This window comes from Babylonia areolata, chromosome 30 (genome assembly GCF_041734735.1).
Source record: "Babylonia areolata isolate BAREFJ2019XMU chromosome 30, ASM4173473v1, whole genome shotgun sequence".
In the NCBI taxonomy this organism is placed as follows: Eukaryota; Metazoa; Mollusca; class Gastropoda; order Neogastropoda; family Buccinidae; genus Babylonia; species Babylonia areolata.
Genome location: NC_134905.1, coordinates 6,796,838 through 6,813,788, shown reverse-complemented (window position 1 = coordinate 6,813,788; position 16,951 = coordinate 6,796,838). Strand labels below are relative to the sequence as shown.

Sequence of the window (16,951 nt, the reverse complement as noted above, 5' to 3'; positions counted from 1 at the left end):
TTCCCAAAGTGGGCGTTTGACTGTGAGTTATGGAAAGAAAGTGAGAATGAATGAACGAACATGCCTTGAAGTCTGTCACAACCTCATACTTAAAGTGTGTGTTTGACTGTGAGTGATGGAAAGAAAGAGAGAAATGGAATGAATGAAAGTGCTTGAATTCAGTCACACAACCCTATACTTAAAGAGGGTGTTTGACCTGTGAATGACAGAATGAGAGAATGTATGAAAGGAATGAATGAACATGTTTTGATTTTATTGCAACCACTTCTCAAAGAGGGTGCTTGACTTTTTTTTTTTTTTTTTTTTTTTATATATGATAGTCAGTCATGTCCAACTATGACCATCAGAACAGCAGAGGAGGCAACTGCTGTTCCGACTATTTGGGCTAGAATTTGATTACAGTGGAGAGTGTCTTGCCCAAGTACATCCCCACTCTCTCGGCCAAGAGGGTTTTAGGACAGTCGGCGTTGGGATGGTTCCCAAAGGCCAACTAGCCCAAAAGGCTGCAGCACTAAGAGCCAGTGCAATTTTGCCTCCTAGTTTGAGAGTCATAGTCCTTCACAAAAGACTAAGCTGTAAATGGTTTCCCATTGACTGGAGAAACCATTGATAATACAGCTCTCACTTTGCTGCTGGCCCAAATGTAAACTTGTTTGACTATGAGCGACAGAAAGAGAGAACAAATAAATAGAAGGAATGAATATGTTTTAATTTAATCAACACTCTTTCTCAATGTGCACATACATATTATTGTACTTAGGTGTAGAGCTTGTGGAGAGGGAGGGGATTGAGTGAGTAAAGGAGACACAGAGAGAGAGTGAGAGGGTGTGTGTGTGTATGTATACCATGCCTCTCTTTCAGGGAATATGATTTTGTGTGAAGCCATCATGTATGTGTAATATATGTTGCATGGTCTTGTAGGTGTTTGAACATGCCATTGGGAAGAGGACAGATTAGAAACATGAGGAAAGAAAAAAAGAAAAGACAACAGAAAGGAGAAAAATGATGATGGATAGAAAAAAAAAAGAAAAAGAAAAAGGAAAAAAAAAGAGAGAGAGACAAAAAGATAAGGACAAAAAAAAGATTAAAAAAAAAACCCAAAAAAAAACCCAACCCTTCCAGGGATGCTGAAACTATCCTGCTCACTTGCAGAACTTTTAGGCATCCACTGATGTCTCAAAAAAAAACAAAAAAAAAAACCAAAAAAAAAACCCCCTCTTTCGCAAAGGAGGCGATCGACTGTAGGTGACAGAACAAGAGAACTAACAAAGGGAAGAAATGAACATGTTTCGATGTTATCAAAACCCCTTCTCAGAGCGGGTGTTAAAACTGTTGGCAACAGAAAGAAAGAGAACTGACCGGTTTCTGACGGGCGCAATAGCCGAGTGGTTAAAGCGTTGGACTTTCAATCTGAGGGTCCCGGGTTCAAATCACGGTGATGGCGCCTGGTGGGTAAAGGGTGGAGATTTTTACGATCTCCCAGGTCAACATATGTGCAGACCTGCTAGTGCCTGAACCCCCTTCATGTGTAAACGCATGCAGAAGATCAAATACGCACGTTAAAGATCCTGTAATCCATGTCAGCGTTCGGTGGGTTATGGAAACAAAAAAATACCCAGCATGCACACCCCCGAAAAACGGTCATGCACGGGGAAAAACGGTCATGCACGTAAAAGCCCACTCATGTACATGCGAGTGTACGTGAGAGTTACAGCCCACGAAAGAAGAAGAAGACCAGTTTCTGGTTCAGTTCTGGTTATATTTGTTGCTGTTGGTTTGTTTTTTTGTGGGAGGGGGGTGTTTGTTGGTGGTGTTGTTGTTTTTTTTAATATTTAAATATGCGCACCTTTTTTTCAGGGTTTTCTTTGAAATGAAGTTCAGTATGAATCCAACCAATGCCAATGCTGTGAACAGGTAAATCGTGTGCATCTGTGTCTGTGTGTGTGTGTGTGTGTGTGTGCATGTGCGTGTGAATGCATGAACGTGTGTGTGTTATGTGTGTGTGTGTTATGTGTGTGCACATGCATGTGAGTTTGCAGGTAAATCATGTGCATCTGTGTGTGTGTGTGTGTGTGTGTGTGCGTGTTAATGTTTGAACATGTATGTGTGTGTGTGTGTTATGTGTGTGCACATGCATGTGAGTTTGCAGGTAAATCATGTGCATCTGTGTGCGTGTGTGTGTGGGTGCGTGTGCATGTGCGTGTGAATCCATGAACGTGTGTGTGTGTGTGTGTTATGTGTGTGCACATGCATGTCAGTTTGCAGGTAAATCATGTGCATCTGTGTGCATGTGTGTGTGTGTGCGTGTGTGTGTGTGAGTGTGAATGCATGAATGTGTGTGTGTGTGTGTTATGTGTGTGCACATGCATGTGAGTTTGCATTTGTGTGTAGAATGTGAGGATCTCATTTTCTCTGTTTGACTGATGTTTTACTGGAGTCTTTGGTATTGTCAGGGTGGCAAATTATGTGTCTGTGTCTTTCCTTCCCCTTACATCCCCCCCCCCCCCCCCCCCCCCCCCCCCCCCCCCTCCACCACATCCTTTCTTTTTCTGGCTTGCTTTATTCATTTTATTTATATAGTCATGATGGCTGCCGTCAAAAGAGGGCGCTAGCTAGCGGGACAAAGGGGAGGTTACCTACTTCCGGGAGGTTATCGTCCGTAGTTGTTTTCGTTTTTTTCTGCATAGGCGGATAGTAGTTTGCACAGGACAGGAATGTCAGACCCCTGCCGGAGTCTGCACTAGTTGGGTCACGGTAAGTATGTTATTTAAACGTAGTTTTAGATAGAAAATTTCCTTTTTATTTATAAGTCAGTTTTTTGATACATGTGTGTATCCTGATTAAAAATAATAAGAATTTATCCATAATATTTTAGTTCTATTTTTCTTTTTTTCTTTTTTTTTTCAGCCTGGTGTACATCATTTCAGCGGTGGCCTCCCCTTTCTTTGGCTTCGTCATCGACAAGACAGGGAAGAACATCTTCTGGGTCATTTCGGGCATCGCCATAACCCTAGGCTGTCACGCCCTCTTGGCCTTCACCTTCATCACGCCCTACGTCGGCATGGTGAGACGTCACTGGCACTGAAATTTTAGCTTTTTTTTTTTTTGAAACATTTTTCATTTCGATTTTTGTTACACATGCACACACTTATCCAAAAAAAAAAAAAAAAAAAAAAAAGAAAGAAGAAAAAAGATTAGTGATGGTAACTATATGGATACTAAGATAGCTCCTATCCTTGGTCAGAGACCAAGCTCTAAGCGCCGTACAAACAAAGAGCCATTAGCAGAACAGGCTGCATGCCTACCTGGGTAGAGGTAGAGCCGACAGACAGCTGTCATTGGGCGCTCATCTTTCGTTTCCTGTGTCATTCAGTCAGATTTCAGGCATGCATATATAGACACTTAACTCACTCAGTACGGCCAGTCCTCTCTTCTCTTCTACACAGACCCCTCGGATGTCCAGTGGGTGTCTGAATGACCCAACTTTTAGCTTCCGTCGTCAGAAGTGTGGTATTCTTTGTCAACATTCACCTCTTCAGTATAAGAGCCTTCCGCTTGCAATATTTTGATGATGGTAATTGGGGTGAAACGCTGTTAACGTCGTCTCTTTTGCCGTTCGTATGGAGAGAGTTAAACAGACATGTAACATTTCACATGTATGACCATTTTGTTTAATTACCAGGCCATGTAGGCAGCCATACTCCATTTTTGGGGGGTGTGCATGCTGGGTACGTTCTTGTTTCCATATAACCCACCGAACGCTGACATGGATTACCGGATCTTTAACGTGCGCATTTGATCTTCTGCATGCGTATACACACGCAGGGGGTTCAGGCACTAGCAGGTCTGCGCACATGTTGACATGGGAGATTAGTATTAGTATTATAATGTTAGATGTGTGTGTGTGTGTGTGTGTGTACAGGTGGTGACTGGGTTGGCATACTCTGTCCTCAGTATTATTAGTATCAGTATTATTGGTATTAATTAGTATTATCGTGTTAAGTGTGTGTGTGTGTGTGTGTGTGTATATACAGGTGGTGACTGGGTTGGCGTACTCTGTCCTCAGTATAATAGGTAATAGGTAAGTGGAGTGATGGCCTAGAGGTAACGCGTCCGCCAAGAAGCGAGAGAATCTGAGAGCGCTGGTTCGAATCACGGCACAGCCCCCGAAATTTTCTCCCCCTCCACTATACCTTGAGTGGTGGTCTGGACGCTAGTCGTTCGGATGAGACGATAAACCGAGGTCCCGTATGCAGCATGCACTTAGCGCACGTAAAAGAACCCACGGCAACAAAAGGGTTGTTCCTGGCAAAAGTCTGTAGAAAAATCCACTTCAATAGGAAAAACAAATAAAACTGCACACAGGAAAAAATACAAAAAAATGGGTGGTGCTGTAGTATGGCGACGCGCTCTCCCTGGGGAGAGCAGCCCGAATTTCACACAGAGAAATCTGTTGTGTTAAAAAGAAATACAAATACAAATTAATATTATCATGTTAAATGTGTGTGTGTGTGTCTGCAGGTGGTGATGGGGTTGGCGTACTCTGTCCTCAGTATTATAGGTATTAGTATTATCATGTGTGTGTGTGTGTGTGTGTGTGTGCAGGTGGTGATGGGCTTGGCGTACTCGGTCCTGGCCAGCGCCCTGTGGCCCCAGGTGTCTCTCATTATCCCTGGACATCAGATCGCTACGGCTTATGGCATGTAGGTTACTCTGTGTGTGTGTGTGTGTGTGTGTGTGTGTGTGTGTGTTAACCTGTGTGTGTGTGTGTGTGTGTTCATACATGTGTGTGCGTGTGTGTGTGTGTGTGTGTGTACATGTGTGTTTGTGTGTGTGTGTGTGTGTATGTACATGTGTGTTTTTGTGTGTGTGTGTGTGTGTGTACATGTGTGTGTGTGTGTGTGTGTGTGTGTGTATACATGTGTGTGTGTGTGTGTGTGTATGTGTGTGTGTGTGTGTATGTGTTTGTGTGTGTGTGTGTGTGTGTGTGTGTGTGTGCCTGTGATTGTTTGCGCTGTATAAGTACTATCTAATATTATGTATTTATTTGTCTTTCGTTCCTTTCTTTGGTTAGTGAGTGAGTGAGTGAGTGAGTGAGTTTTTATTCTTATTTGTTTATTTATATATTTATTTGTTTATTCATTTATGTGAATTTATAAATTCTTATGTGTTTATGAAAACATAGAAACATATGTCCATCCTTTATTTTTTTTTTTACTGTGTGTTTGTCCATTTATTTATCAGTTTATTTGATAATTTATTCACTTATGTGTGTTTGTTAATTCCTGTTTGTTTTCATTTATTTATGTCATTTATTTGTTTGTCTATCTATTTATCTGTTCATTTACATAACACTGACTTGTTGATTGAATTTTTTTAAATTTATGAATATTTATCGTTTATTTTATTGATTTATTTATCAAATGGTTTATTCATTTATCTAGTCTTATGACTCGATAAAGATGATGTGGCAGCGCCCCCCCCCCCAACCCCCCACTCCCAATTTAAATAATTAAAAAAAAAAAAAAAATGTTTAACTCACTCAGTACGGCCAGTCCTCTCTTCTCCTCTACACAGACCCCTCGGATGTCCAGTGGGTGTCTGAATGACCCAACCTTTAGCTTCCGTCATCAGAATTGTGGTATTTTTTGTCAACATTCACGTCTTCAGTATAAGAGCCTTAACGCTTGCAATATTTTGATGATGGTGATGGGGGATGAAACGCTGTTAACGTCGTCTCTTTCGCCGTTCATATGGAGAGAGTTAATGTCAACATCCTTTCTGTCAGCAAAGAGAGCGAGGAAGAGAGCTGTTGTTACTTTCAGCGATGGTAGGATTTTTTTTTTTTTTTTTTTTTTTTTTTTTTTGCTGCCCCATCATCTGCACCGTTTCAGTGGCATTACTCCCACGCCGCTCATTTAGATTCCCCCATACACGGCCACACCCGGGTTCGTCCGTCGTAGTTCCAGCGTCGGCAGTCCACATGGAACCATCGACGTTAGGTCACCAGGAGGCCACACACCAGAGGAGACCCTGCACTGCTGCTGAGTCACTTCGGTGGTGTTCAGTGGTGCCTTAGGACACCACCTTTCTTAAGATTTTTTCAAATTTGGGGACGATAAATTAAGCAGAATGGCTGGTGTCTTCAGCATGGCCTAGTCTTATTTGCCATAAGGAGCTAAATGGCTGGGATACTGTGTGATGAACTGTGTTTTGTGGGTTTGTCTTAATGTTTTTTTGTTTGTAAATGTGACAGTTTTGTGTTGACACGGTTGAGCATTTGTATGGTTTGATAATATGGCCCTGTGCGGTTGGGCTAGACGATAAGCAACAAGAAACAATAACCTCTCCTCATTGTCGCACCTCCCTCTTTTTTGCTGCGCCCCCCCCACACAACCCCCCCCCCCCCCCCACACCCCGGACAACAGAATGCAGGCGATCCAGAACCTGGGGCTGGCAGTGATCTCCCTTGTGGCTGGGCTGATCGTGGATTCCAAGGGCTACCTGGTGTTGGAGGTGTTCTTCATGGTGTGGCTCTGCAGTAAGTGGTCGTCGTCCTTTGTCTGTCTGTCTGTCTGTCTGTCCGTGCTTTTTCCTTTTGGGAGGGGATGGTGGGGGGCAGGGGTGGGTTTTGGGGGGGGCGCGGGAGGGGAGTTCTGGTTCGGTTTCAGTGCTGTTTGTTTTTTGATTTGTTGGTTGGGTTTGTAGGGGTTTTTTGGGGGATTTTTGGTTGTTTTTTTGTTTTTTTTTAAGGTGGGGTGTCTTTTTGTTCGGTTTTGTCAGTGTACTGTGATGCCAACTGTGACAAATTTTTGACTCACTTGTGTAAACAAAGTGAGTCTTATGTTTTAACCTGGTGTTCGGTTGTCTGTGTGTGTGTGTGTGTGTGTCCGTGGTAAACTTTAACATTGACATTTTCTCTGCAAATACTTTGTCAGTTGACACCAAATTTGGCATAAAAATAGGAAAGATTTCAGTTCTTTCCAGTCATCTTGTTTAAAACAATATTGCACCTCCGGGATGGGCACAAAAAAAAAAAAAAGCCATATTATATGCAAACTGCATTTACTGTTATATTTTTTTATTTTTTTTATCCTCTAAACTTGGCACTTTGACCTCTTATTCTGACACAACAACAAAAGGAGTCATTATTATCATTTTTTGTTCTAACAGGAACTTCTTTTGCTAAGCATGGAATTTTTATTTATTTTGCAAACGTTTTGGTGCAGATAGTAAAAAAGGGAAATTACTCTGTAATTAATGCTAGGGGACTAAATTTATCACAAGTGAGTCTTGAAGGCCTTGCCTCTCTTGTTTTTTGGGTTTTTTTTTTGTTGTATTCTGTTTTGATAGGTCACAGTTTGTTGATTGATTTATCAAATGATTGGCACTGTAGTGTAGCGACACACTCTCCCTGGGGAGAGCAGCCCGAATTTCACACAGAGAAAGCTGCTGTGATAAAAAGAAATACAAATACAATACTACCCGCCTATGCGGAGAAGACGAAAGTAGCTACGGCCGGTAACCTCCCAAAGTGTTCTGAATTTTGTTTTGCTATCTCTGTGGGAACCCTGTAATTTTTTTTTTTTTTTTTTTTTTTTTTTTAAATGGAAGCTTACACGCAGCGTGGTTGTGTTTCAGTCGCTCTGATTGCCGGAGTTCTTCTGTATCTGACTGACGTTGCTAAGGGTGAGTTAGTGTGTGTGTGTGTGTGTGTGAGTGTGTGTGTGTGTGTGTGTGTGTGATTTGTATGTCATAATGTGATGTGTGTATGTGATGTATGTTTGTTTGTGTATGTGAGTGTCTGTGTATGTGTGTGTGTGTGTGTGCGGGGTGGTGTGTGTGTGGGTGTGTGTGTGGAGGGGGGTGGGAGATGTTTGTGTATGATTGTTATCTGTGTATGTAAGTGTTTGTATACATGTGCTGCCATGAGGGATTGAAAGATTAGAGATACATGGAGAAACCAAATGTCTGTACATGTGCGTGTACAAATACTGCTTGCTTATTTTATTTTATTTTTTTTAACTTTAATTTTATTTGTTTCTTTTGAAAAAAAAGTGTTTATTTATTTATTTATTTATTTATTTCTTAATGATGTATCCATTTATTTATTTATTTGTGCACCTTTTTTTCTTCCCCGTAAAGTTCTGACTAAGCACGTTGTGTCTCGCTGCTGCTGGTCAGCCATCTGCTTAGCAGATGTAGCGTAGCATATATATATATATATATATATATATATATATATATATATATATATATATATATATGGACTTGTCTGAAGGCAGTGACGTTTGAGTAACTAAATGGAACTCTGACACCTTGACACCTGACGAAGAAGCCTGTGGCTCGATACGTCGCTTCTTTTTGATTGATTGATTGATATGGATACTTATATAGCGTCTATCCTTGGTCGGAAGAGGAGGAGGAATTTTGTTTAATGTCCCGTCACACATATCGGTGATCGAAGACATTTTGTTAAAGTATTTATGAATACATCTGAGTATTATCGGTTAGAAGGGGTGGGAGATGTGGATGAATGGAGGGTTGGGGGAAACTGGGCAAATGAGGGTGAAATGTGTGTGAAATTTGAAAAAAAAATTTTTTTTTAAATCTAAATGCAATGACAGGAAATTACTTAAAGGACTTTGTAAAAGAGAAGTCGTTAAACTGACAAGCGAAACAACTGATAATGAATGCAAAAAGTCAAAAACATCAACGTTCTCAGTCACTTGTGAAGACAAACTTTCATGTACATAAGGCTTCATCAAGCTACAGTCAAAAATTATATGCTTAATTGTCAGGTTACTAAAGCATATGCACTTGACATTAGAACAATACTTGGACCGTAATGAATTTGATAATAGTCTGAGAGCTGAACTCAGAACTGGCCTGCGAATCGGACCAAAGTCGGAGACGAAGCTCTAAGCGCTTCTTTTATCCTCGACTGGGCAAATGAGGGTGAAATGAGGGTGACATTTGAAAAAAAAAAAAAAAAAATCTAAATACAATTGCAGGAAATTATTTAAAGGACTTTGTAAAAGAGAAGTCATTAAACTGACAAGCGAAACAACTGATAATGAATGCAAAAAGTCAAAAACATCAACGTTCTCAGTCACTTGTGAAGACAAACTTTCATGTACATTTTTTTTTTTTTTTTTACATTATAGTTATTATTTATTTATTTATTTGTGTAAGCTTATCTATCATTTATTCACCTTTTTTTTTTCCTCAAGGCCTGACTAAGTGCGTTGGGTTACGCTGCTGGTCAGGCATCTGCTTGGCAGATGTGGTGTAGCGTATATGGATTTGTCCGAACGCAGTGACGCCTCCTTGAGCTACTGAAACTGAAACTGAAACTTATCCTCGACTTTTACCAAGACTCTTTTTCGTCTGCCTCTGTCTGACTCCTGCTTGAAACAGAAACCGAAAACTGGCTCTTTTCCTTTTGCAGGTGGGATGCTGAACATGGGCGCCAGAGCGCGCAAGGAGATGTTGGACAGAGAGATGGCCGAGAAGAGAGCTATACTGAGACAGGAGGCTGCCAGTATAGAGTGAGTGTGGGTGTGGGGGGTGTTTTGGGGGGTGGGAGGGGACGGTGTCTGTGTGTGGGGGGGGGTGAGGGGAGGGAGGAGTGTAGGTTTTGGGGAGGTAGGGGTGGGGGGTATGGGTGTGTAAGATGTTGGACAGAGAGATGGCCGAGAAGAGAGCCATACTGAGACAGGAGGCTGCCAGTATAGAGTGAGTGTGGGGGTGGGAGGGGGTGGGGGGTGTAGGTTTGGGTGGTGTGTGTGTGTGTGTGTGTGTGTGTGTGTGTGTGTGTGAGATGCTGGACAGAGAGATGGCCGAGAAGAGAGCTATACTGAGACAGGAGGCTGCCAGTATAGAGTGAGTGTGGGTGTGGGGGGTGGGAGGGGACGGTGTCTGTGTGTGTGGGGTGGGGGAGGAGTGTAGGTTTTGGGGGGGGTGTATGGGTGTGTTAGATGTTGGACCGAGAGATGGCCGAGAAGAGAGCCATACTGAGACAGGAGGCTGCCAGTATAGAGTGAGTGTGGGGGTGGGCGGGGACGGTGTATCTGTGGGGGGTGTAGGTTTGGGTGGTGTGTGTGTGTGTGTGTGAGAGAGAGAGATGTTGGACAGAGAGATGGCCGAGAAGAGAGCTATACTGAGACAGGAGGCATGCCAGTATAGAGTGAGTGTGGGAGGGGGGAGGGGGGTGTAGGTTTGGGTGGGGTGTGTGTGTGTGTGATGTTGGAGATGGCCGAAAAAGCAATACTGCGACCGGAGGCTGCCAGTATAGAGTGAGTTGGGGGAGGCAGTAGGGGTAGGGGGTGTTCTGGGGGGTGAGGGGGGGGGGGTTGTGTCTTGACTGGGGTTTTGTCATTGTGTCTTGACTGGGGTTTTGTCGTTGTGTTTTGGTGGGGTTTTGTCATTGTGTGTTGATTGGACTTTTGTCATTGTCTTGATTGAGGTTTTGTCATTGTGTCTTGATAGGTTTTTTGCCATTGTGTCTTGATTGGGTTTTTTGTCATTGGGTTTTGACAGGGTTTTGTCGTTGGGTTTTGTCATTGGGTTTTTGTCATTGTGTCTTGATTGGGATTTTGTCATTGTGTCTTGACTGGGTTTTTGTCATTGTGTCTTGATTTGGGTTTTGTCATTGTGTCTTGATTTGGTTTTGTCATTGGGTTTTTGTCATTGTGTCTTGCTTGGGTTTTTGTCATTGTGTCCTGATTGGGTTTTTGTCATTGTGTATTGATAGGGTTTTTGTCATTGTGTATTGATTGGGTTTTTGTCATTGTGTATTGATTGGGTTTTTTGTCATTGTGTTTCAGAGCAAATCGGGAACCAATCATCTAAGTGGACTTGCTGTTTGGATTCGGGTTTTTTTTTGTGTGTGTGGGTTTTTTTCTCTTTTTTTTTTTGGATAGATTTTCATTTTCATCATTGATCCTTCAGGGTTGCTTTTTGGGGTGTTTGGTTTGGTAGGGGGTTGGGGGTGAGGGGGTTGGGGGGTGCGGGGGGGGCGTTTGTCTTCAATTGATGAATCATCCAGTTAAATCACACACTTATATATATATATATATATATATATGCATACGTGCATCATACTCACTGACTCTGTTATTCCAGCAAAACCCAACGGGGAGCGATTCATGTGCTCATAAGCTCGTGCATGCTTAGATGGATACTTGCATGCATGGATGATATCGCACGTACGCACGCACCCACGCACACACACACACACACACACACACACACACACACACACACTCATACTCACATACACACACACACACACACACACACACACTCTCATACTCACACACACACACACACACTCATACTCACACACACACACACACACACACACACACACATTCGCTTTAACGTTAGGACACTGGTATGTCTCGTTCAGATCATTCCATAATTACAAAGAGTTCTAAGTTTTTTTTGGTGCAACTAGCGACCTCTTTTGTCTGTGTTTCTTGAGAGGAGCAGATTGGAAACAGACTGTATTTTCTCTGTAAAAAAAAAAATGATAGCTTGTTTGTCCCAGAGTCGTGGGTGTGTGTATGCTTTGTCTGGAACTTGAGAGAGGAAATTTGAATAATGTCTTTATCTTTGATCAGTTTTTTATTTTTGTATAAAATTTTTTTTTTTAATGTGACAGGGTATTGGGGGAGGTTGAAGAACTGAACATTGTGAAATTGAATGTGTGTGTGTGTGTGTGTGTTTCTAGCCTTTATTTTTATCTGGAGCATTGAAACATGATGTGCAATTGTTTACTGTTCTAGGTTGCCTTTTTTTGTTTTTTTGTAATTTTAATTTTTTTTTACATCATTAAAAAAAAGAAAGAAAGTTTTTACTGTTTGGAAAGAAACGGTAAGTAGACTTTTGAAACAGAATAGCATTGGGTCATTATATGAGTCCATGAATGTAGCTTTCAGATGTTCATTTTTGTTATTATGCTCTCTTGTCAGTCCATCTTAGAAACAGTAAATGTAGCATTGACATGTTCATTTTTTTTTTTTATCTCTAAAAGAGATACAAATTATACATTTCTTGTCACCTCAAAAGACCAGAAATTAAGCATTCACGTGTTCAGGTTTTTGTCTGTCTTAACTACACAGTACATAAAAGCATTCATATTTATGTTCAGGGGTGGGGGTGGGGGTTGTCTGTCTTACGGGATGGTATATAAAGCATTCATATGATTATTTTTGGTCATTATAAGATAAACATAAAGGATTCACATGTTCATATTTCCTGTCTTAACTACACAGTACATAAAAGCATTCATATTTATGTTCAGGGGGGGGGTGGGGGGGGGGGGGGGTTGTCTGTCTTACGGGATGGTATATAAAGCATTGATATGATTATTTTTGGTCATAAGATAAACATAAAGCATTCACATGTTCATATTTCCTGTCTTAACTACACAGTACATAAAAGCATTCATATTTATGTTCAGGTTTGGTTGTTTTTTTGTCTGTCTTACGGGATGGTATATAAAGCATTCATATGATTATTTTTGGTCATTATAAGATAAACATAAAGGATTCACATGTTCATATTTCCTGTCTTAACTACACAGTACATAAAAGCATTCATATTTATGTTCAGGTTTGGTGGTTTTTTTGTCTGTCTTACGGGATGGTATATGAAGCATTCATATGATTATTTTTGGTCATAAAAAGATAAACATAAAGCATTCACATGTTCATATTTTTTTGTCTGTAGATAGTACATGGTTTTGTTCTTTTTTTTGTTGTTTTTTTGGTGTCATGAGTCATGGTACATAAAGCATTGATAAGTTCATTTTTTGTCTGTAAAAGATGGTAAATAAAGCATTAACATATTCTTTTTTTTGGCCGTTATATGAGACCGTACATATATAAGCATTCACAAGTTTATTTGTCTGTGAAAGAGATGGTTAATAGAAGCTTTCATGTGTTTATTTTTGTCATGATTAGAGAACATGAGTAAACCATTGACTTTTTTTTCCCCCCCAGTCTGAGAGATGGTTAGAATAGCATTCACTTTAATGACAACGTATGTGTCTATATGCACGCACGAGTTTTGCTTTCAAGAGTAGGGCCAAGCCCGGAATTTATATATAAGTTAGGCAAGTTGTATGCGTTAGTTTGATAGGATTAATAGTGGAAGATTTTGTCAATTATTGTAACATTTTGTCCGACGTTCAGTCTTGTCGCTTTGCCTGTTTCAGAATTGATTTGCATTTTGTGTTGCGTGATAGTGGTAGATTTTGTCAGTAAGATCAGTGTCTGTCAGTAGTTTGATTTTATTTTTCGTCAGTAGGAGCAGATTTTATTGGCGGTTTGGTCTAGTTTTGAGTATTAAGATTATTTCACTGTTTGTTTTCATGACGTTTGAGCTTTGGGGATTTTTTGATGTTAGATGATGAAGACATTGGTTTGTCTTTACACCGAAAACTGCTGAAGGATGTCTATTCTTAGACACGGTGAAACCGTTTCCTTTTTTTTTCCTTTTTCTTATATTTTTACGGGGAAATTGTTATTTTAAAACTGCTGGATAGTGAATTCCTTATAAGCATGATAACAAAGAAAAAAAAAAACACACACACAAAATTGTACGGTCATTGTACTTTGTAGTTTGCGATAAACTAGCCTGCTGATAGTAATTTTCCTTTTGGTGTCATATACTGTACCATGTCAGACTGATGCAAACCAGGCCTATGTGTGTGCTCTTCTCGGGCCAAAATTTGTCGCGGCAACTCAGTGATACGACATCTCGCCATTAGACCGCTGTCTGGTAGCCAATGAAATGCTGTTTCCAAGAGGGCGCTAGCCAGCGGGACAGAGGGGAGGTTACTTACTTCCGGGAGGTTATCGGCCGTAGTTTCGTTTTCTCCGCATAGGCGGATAGTACTTTGCACAAGACAGAAATGTCAGACCCCTGCCGGAGTCTGCACTAGTTGGTCACGGTAAGTATGTTACTTAAACGTAATTTTAGATAGAAAATTTCCTTTTCCGGCCATGGTAAGGATATGTAAACCAAACTGGGAGTGTAATACGACCTTCCTCATTTTGGCATTTTGTATCTCGATAACTGGAGTCACCACCACTGCAGAATCCGCTTTGGCATTATTGGACTAACGTTTATCAGGGATCGAGGCCCGTACCGTGTTTTGGCACGGTAGTGTGGCCTTCGGAAAGGCGCTTTTCTCTGAGTTCCCTCACAGGTTTTCTTCACTCAACTCAATAGGTACCTGACATGGATTGCAGGTAGGGGGTGGAGAGGGGGTGTGGGGGGGCAGGAGGGCAGGTGGGGGGGGATGTGAGGTGGTGGGGGGAGAAAATTGGGGCCCCCTGTGTTGTCTCCCTTTGGGACTTGGAACAGTTTGCCTGATGCTGGTTGGTTTGATGGTGGTTTTTTTGTTTTGTTTTTGTTTTGTTTTTTAGCACAAAAAAAAGAGTTGTGATGGACAGACAGAAAGCACAAATGACTCCTCTTCTTCTCCAATTTTTGTTTGTATGTTGTTGTTTTTTTATTGTTTTGTTTTTTAATATCTTTTTTTTTTTAGATATATTTTTTTTATTATGATGTACGTGTGAAAACTGTGCTCATGTTTTGCCATTCCTCAATAGTAACTTTTTATGTAATTGTGTGTGTGTGTGTTTTTCTTTTTTTCTTTTTTTTTTTTACAAGGTAAAAATGCATGTTGGTAAAAATGTCATTGTTTCTATATTATTATGGTTAGGGGTGTGCCTATATGATATAATTATGTGCTTTTTGTTGTCATGAAAACGTAGACTTTTAAGCCTGTTTGCGAGTGTGGTGATTGTTTGCTGTGTAGAATTGTCCAGAATAGTGCCTTTCAATGAAGAGAAACTGTGGGTGGTTGAAAACCGTGAATGTCATTGCTTACATGTGTGTGTGTGTTACTCTGGGTGAATGTCAAAATAACATGTTGTCTGACGCAAACGGAAACGACCACGTTGGCATACATGCTTTGTGTATGTGACTCTGGGTGAATGTCAAACTAATGCGTCATTTGACGCAGATGATATCGCTCATGTTGGCATTTTCCCACTTCCTTTCCCCACTCTCTTTCCTCCTTCCAAGTGAATAAAATTTTAAAAAAGGCCAGTGTGTGTGCATATATCTAACCCTAATTGTGTGAGAGATGTGTGGACTGGAGATAGGGATGTTGGTAGGTGGATGAGGTGGGCAAGTTTTTGTATGACTGCATGCTAGTGTTTAGTTTGTTAGAGAGAGTGTGTCCAGTACTCGGCTTATATCACAGATTGACATTAACTCACTCAGTGCGGCCACTCCTCTCTTCTCCTCTACACAGATCCCTCGGATGTCCAGTGGGTGTCTGAATGACCCAACCTTTAGCTTCCGTCGTCAGAACTGTGGTATTCTTTGTCAACATTCACCTCTTCAGTATAAGAGCGTTCCGCTTGCAATATTTTGATGATGGTAACTGGGATGAAACGCTGTTAACGTCGTCTCTTTCGCTGTTCGTATGGAGAGAGTTAACTTACAGTTGGGCCAACAGCAAAGTGAGAGCCAGCTGTGTGACCAATGGTTTCTCCACGGCAATGGGAAATCATTTACAGCTCAGTCTTTTGTGAAGGACAATGACTCTCAAACTAGGAGGCAAGACTGCACTGGCTCTTAGTGCTGCAGCCTTGGAGGCTAGTTGGCCTTTGTGAACCATCCCAGTGCCGACTGTCCTAAAACCTTCTTGGCCGAGAGAGTGGGGCTGTAACTTGGGCAAGACACTCTCCACTCTTGTGAAGGACTATGACTCTCAAACTAGGAGGCTAGTTTGCACTGGCTCTTTGTGCTGCATCCTTGGGAGTAGCTGGCCTTTGGGAACCATCCCAATGCCGACTGCCCTTTAAAACCTTCTTGGCCAAGAGAGTTGGGATGTACCTTGGGCAAGACTTCACTATAATCATATTATAGCCCATTTAGTTGGGACAGTAGTTACCTCCACTGCTGCTCTGATGGTCAAAGTTGTGTCAGACGACTGACTATCATACAGATAGTGGGAAAATTCAGGTAGTGTTGTGTTCTTCTGATTCACTTAAATCTGAGAGTAAATCTTCAAAAAGCTTGGTTTACACACAGTGACGGAAATCTGGAAAAATGTTAAATGAGTCAGAGTACCCTTTCCAGCGCTGGCCAGAAAAGTCTTAGAAAAAATTATGTTTTGCCCTTAAGGGTTGGAGAAATTCAGGAAGTTAGGTGTCTTGCTTTTTCACTCCATCTGAGAGCGAGTCTTTTGAAAGGAAAGAAAATGTTACTTACCTCCCATTGTGGTGATGGTTGGCGTTACATCTGAATATACATGCATGTGTGTTTGTGTATCTGTGAGTAAGAGAGTATGGGTCGCACAATATTTTGCTCATGAGCATGTACTGAGTTGGCATTGAGTATGTGGATTCTGTACATGTATACTTAAATGCTGTGGGGTTTTTTTTGTACATATTCAAGCAATCTATGAAAGACTCAAAACGCAATATTTGATTGTGATAGTGCACACAATACAAAACAAAATGCATGTTTGTGTCAAAATTTATCAGTGTGTGGTGGATTGAGAACACAGTGTCAAATTGTCTTCTTTTTTTTTTTTAATCATGCAGTTTCCCTTTGTACCCCTGTCGTACATGCTGTTCAGTTGAAGTTTTAAGAAACTGATATTCTGCCGATTATGATATAAAACATTGTAAGTTTTTATGTTGATTTCAATCAGCATTCTCCACAACCACAATTTGGGGCTTAATGTGGGTTTGTTTTGTTTTGTTTTTGTTTTTTTCATTTAGTTGAATGAACACAGGATATTAATTAAGATGTCAAAATAAATCTTTTTCATGGGTGGATGGTAAACTCTACACTTCTTTGGTTTGATAATATTCCTGTTTGACCACAGATCATCACAGCGCTGTGGTGATTGAAG

General features: G+C 41.0%; 1 protein-coding gene across 1 annotated transcript in view; it reads left to right on the top strand.

The window, feature by feature from the left end:
- Nucleotides 1–10,927, top strand: part of LOC143275509 (lysosomal dipeptide transporter MFSD1-like) — a 32,107-nt gene extending 21,180 nt beyond the window's left edge. The window contains exons 8-14 of the mRNA XM_076579662.1: nt 1,858–1,914; nt 2,908–3,064; nt 4,606–4,703; nt 6,429–6,541; nt 7,642–7,689; nt 9,452–9,551; nt 10,830–10,927. Of these exons, the coding sequence (XP_076435777.1) occupies nt 1,858–1,914; nt 2,908–3,064; nt 4,606–4,703; nt 6,429–6,541; nt 7,642–7,689; nt 9,452–9,551; nt 10,830–10,854 (598 nt within the window). The 3' untranslated portion in view covers nt 10,855–10,927. The remainder of the gene's footprint in view (nt 1–1,857; nt 1,915–2,907; nt 3,065–4,605; nt 4,704–6,428; nt 6,542–7,641; nt 7,690–9,451; nt 9,552–10,829) is intronic.
- The last annotated feature ends 6,024 nt before the right edge of the window (nt 10,928–16,951 follow it).